The sequence below is a fragment of the Musa acuminata genome, chromosome BXJ3-10, assembly GCF_036884655.1.
Source record: "Musa acuminata AAA Group cultivar baxijiao chromosome BXJ3-10, Cavendish_Baxijiao_AAA, whole genome shotgun sequence".
In the NCBI taxonomy this organism is placed as follows: Eukaryota; Viridiplantae; Streptophyta; class Magnoliopsida; order Zingiberales; family Musaceae; genus Musa; species Musa acuminata.
The window spans coordinates 8,167,899-8,169,116 of NC_088358.1; the positions used below are offsets into that span (position 1 = coordinate 8,167,899).

General features: G+C 44.3%; 1 protein-coding gene across 1 annotated transcript; it reads right to left on the reverse strand.

Moving 5' to 3' along the window:
* Positions 1-233: 233 nt before the first annotated feature.
* On the reverse strand, positions 234-854 carry LOC135650912 (protein SMALL AUXIN UP-REGULATED RNA 51-like). Its single transcript, XM_065170597.1, has one exon. It carries the CDS (start codon positions 772-774, stop codon positions 274-276), a length of 501 nt encoding a protein of 166 aa, XP_065026669.1. The 5' UTR covers positions 775-854; the 3' UTR covers positions 234-273.
* Positions 855-1,218: the final 364 nt, after the last annotated feature.

Genomic DNA, 1,218 nt, shown 5'->3' on the forward strand with positions numbered 1-1,218 from the left:
TTATTTTATTTTATTTCAATAAAATGAGAATAAAATTAGTTCAGATTAAAAATGAGAGATGGAGTAAGTTTTTATTTTATTTTTTCAGAATAAAGAAAAGAGTATCAATTAAGAAACCCATAAAATTCACATCTCTTATTAGTCCTAAATTTTTAGGATCTCATGGATGAAAATTAACGCTCTCTTCATATTATTTCCCATTTCATCTATTCAAAAATGAGAACAAAATAGCTCAAAATAAGGAGGAAAATGAAAGCAGAGAAGGCGTGTGGCTTATCGAACCCTAGTCTTGGGGAGGAGAGGAGAGAAGCCGTTGTAGGACACAACGGAGTATTCCCGACAGGGCGAGGAGGCGCCGCCGCTGAGGTCGGCGAAGAGGGCTTCCAAGGTATTGAGGCTGACGAACTTGCACCGTTGCTCGTCCCGGTGGAGCGCGTCGAGGAGCCAGCGGAAGAAGGCCGGGTTGCAGGGTAGGGCCAGGCCGCCGGCAGGCTGGAACCCGTACTCCTCCTCTGCCCGCTGCAGCAGCGCCGCAAACACCGGCAGGTTCAGGAACCGGGTCGGAATCACGAAGCGCCGCCGCTCAGGCCCCACGTACACGGCAAGGAACCCGGACGGAACCGGCCGGCTCGAACCGGAGTTGGTCTCCAAGTCTGGCTCGGGGTCGGGCTCGGCTTGGCGGCGGCGTAGGCTCAGGAACCTCCACCGCCGCATCATCTGCTTCAGCTGCACGATCTGCCGGATCTTCACCACGGTCTTCATGGCTGTTCCCATTGTCTCTTCCTCTGCTCTACAAGAGTGCGACGAAACGCAATCTTATTCCACGGTAAGGGACAACATCAAGATACAGGAGGACGAGGAGAGGTGGAGACGAACGGTGGAGGTGTGGCGTCCTTAAGAGGAGGAAGAGGCGCTCTGAAACGATGCAAGTCTACATCAAAATGCGTGCACGTGAGAGAGTCTGCGTTATATGCGTGCATGTGATTGTTGTTTTCTTATATATATATATATATATATATATATATATATATATATATATATATATATATATATATATATATAAACATTAACAAATAAATCAGACGATTAGTTCATATATAATAAAAATAGAAAATATTATTTTTAAAAAAATGATCATTGTCCTTAAAAATAATCGCTAATTGCTAATTCATTCCAGCCTGATATTTTTTAAAAGAAATATTCGCCATTTAATAAATA

Bases quoted from the DNA above. Each gene is read 5' to 3' on its own strand.
- LOC135650912 (XM_065170597.1), bottom strand. From the start codon at position 774: ATGGGAACAGCCATGAAGACCGTGGTGAAGATCCGGCAGATCGTGCAG.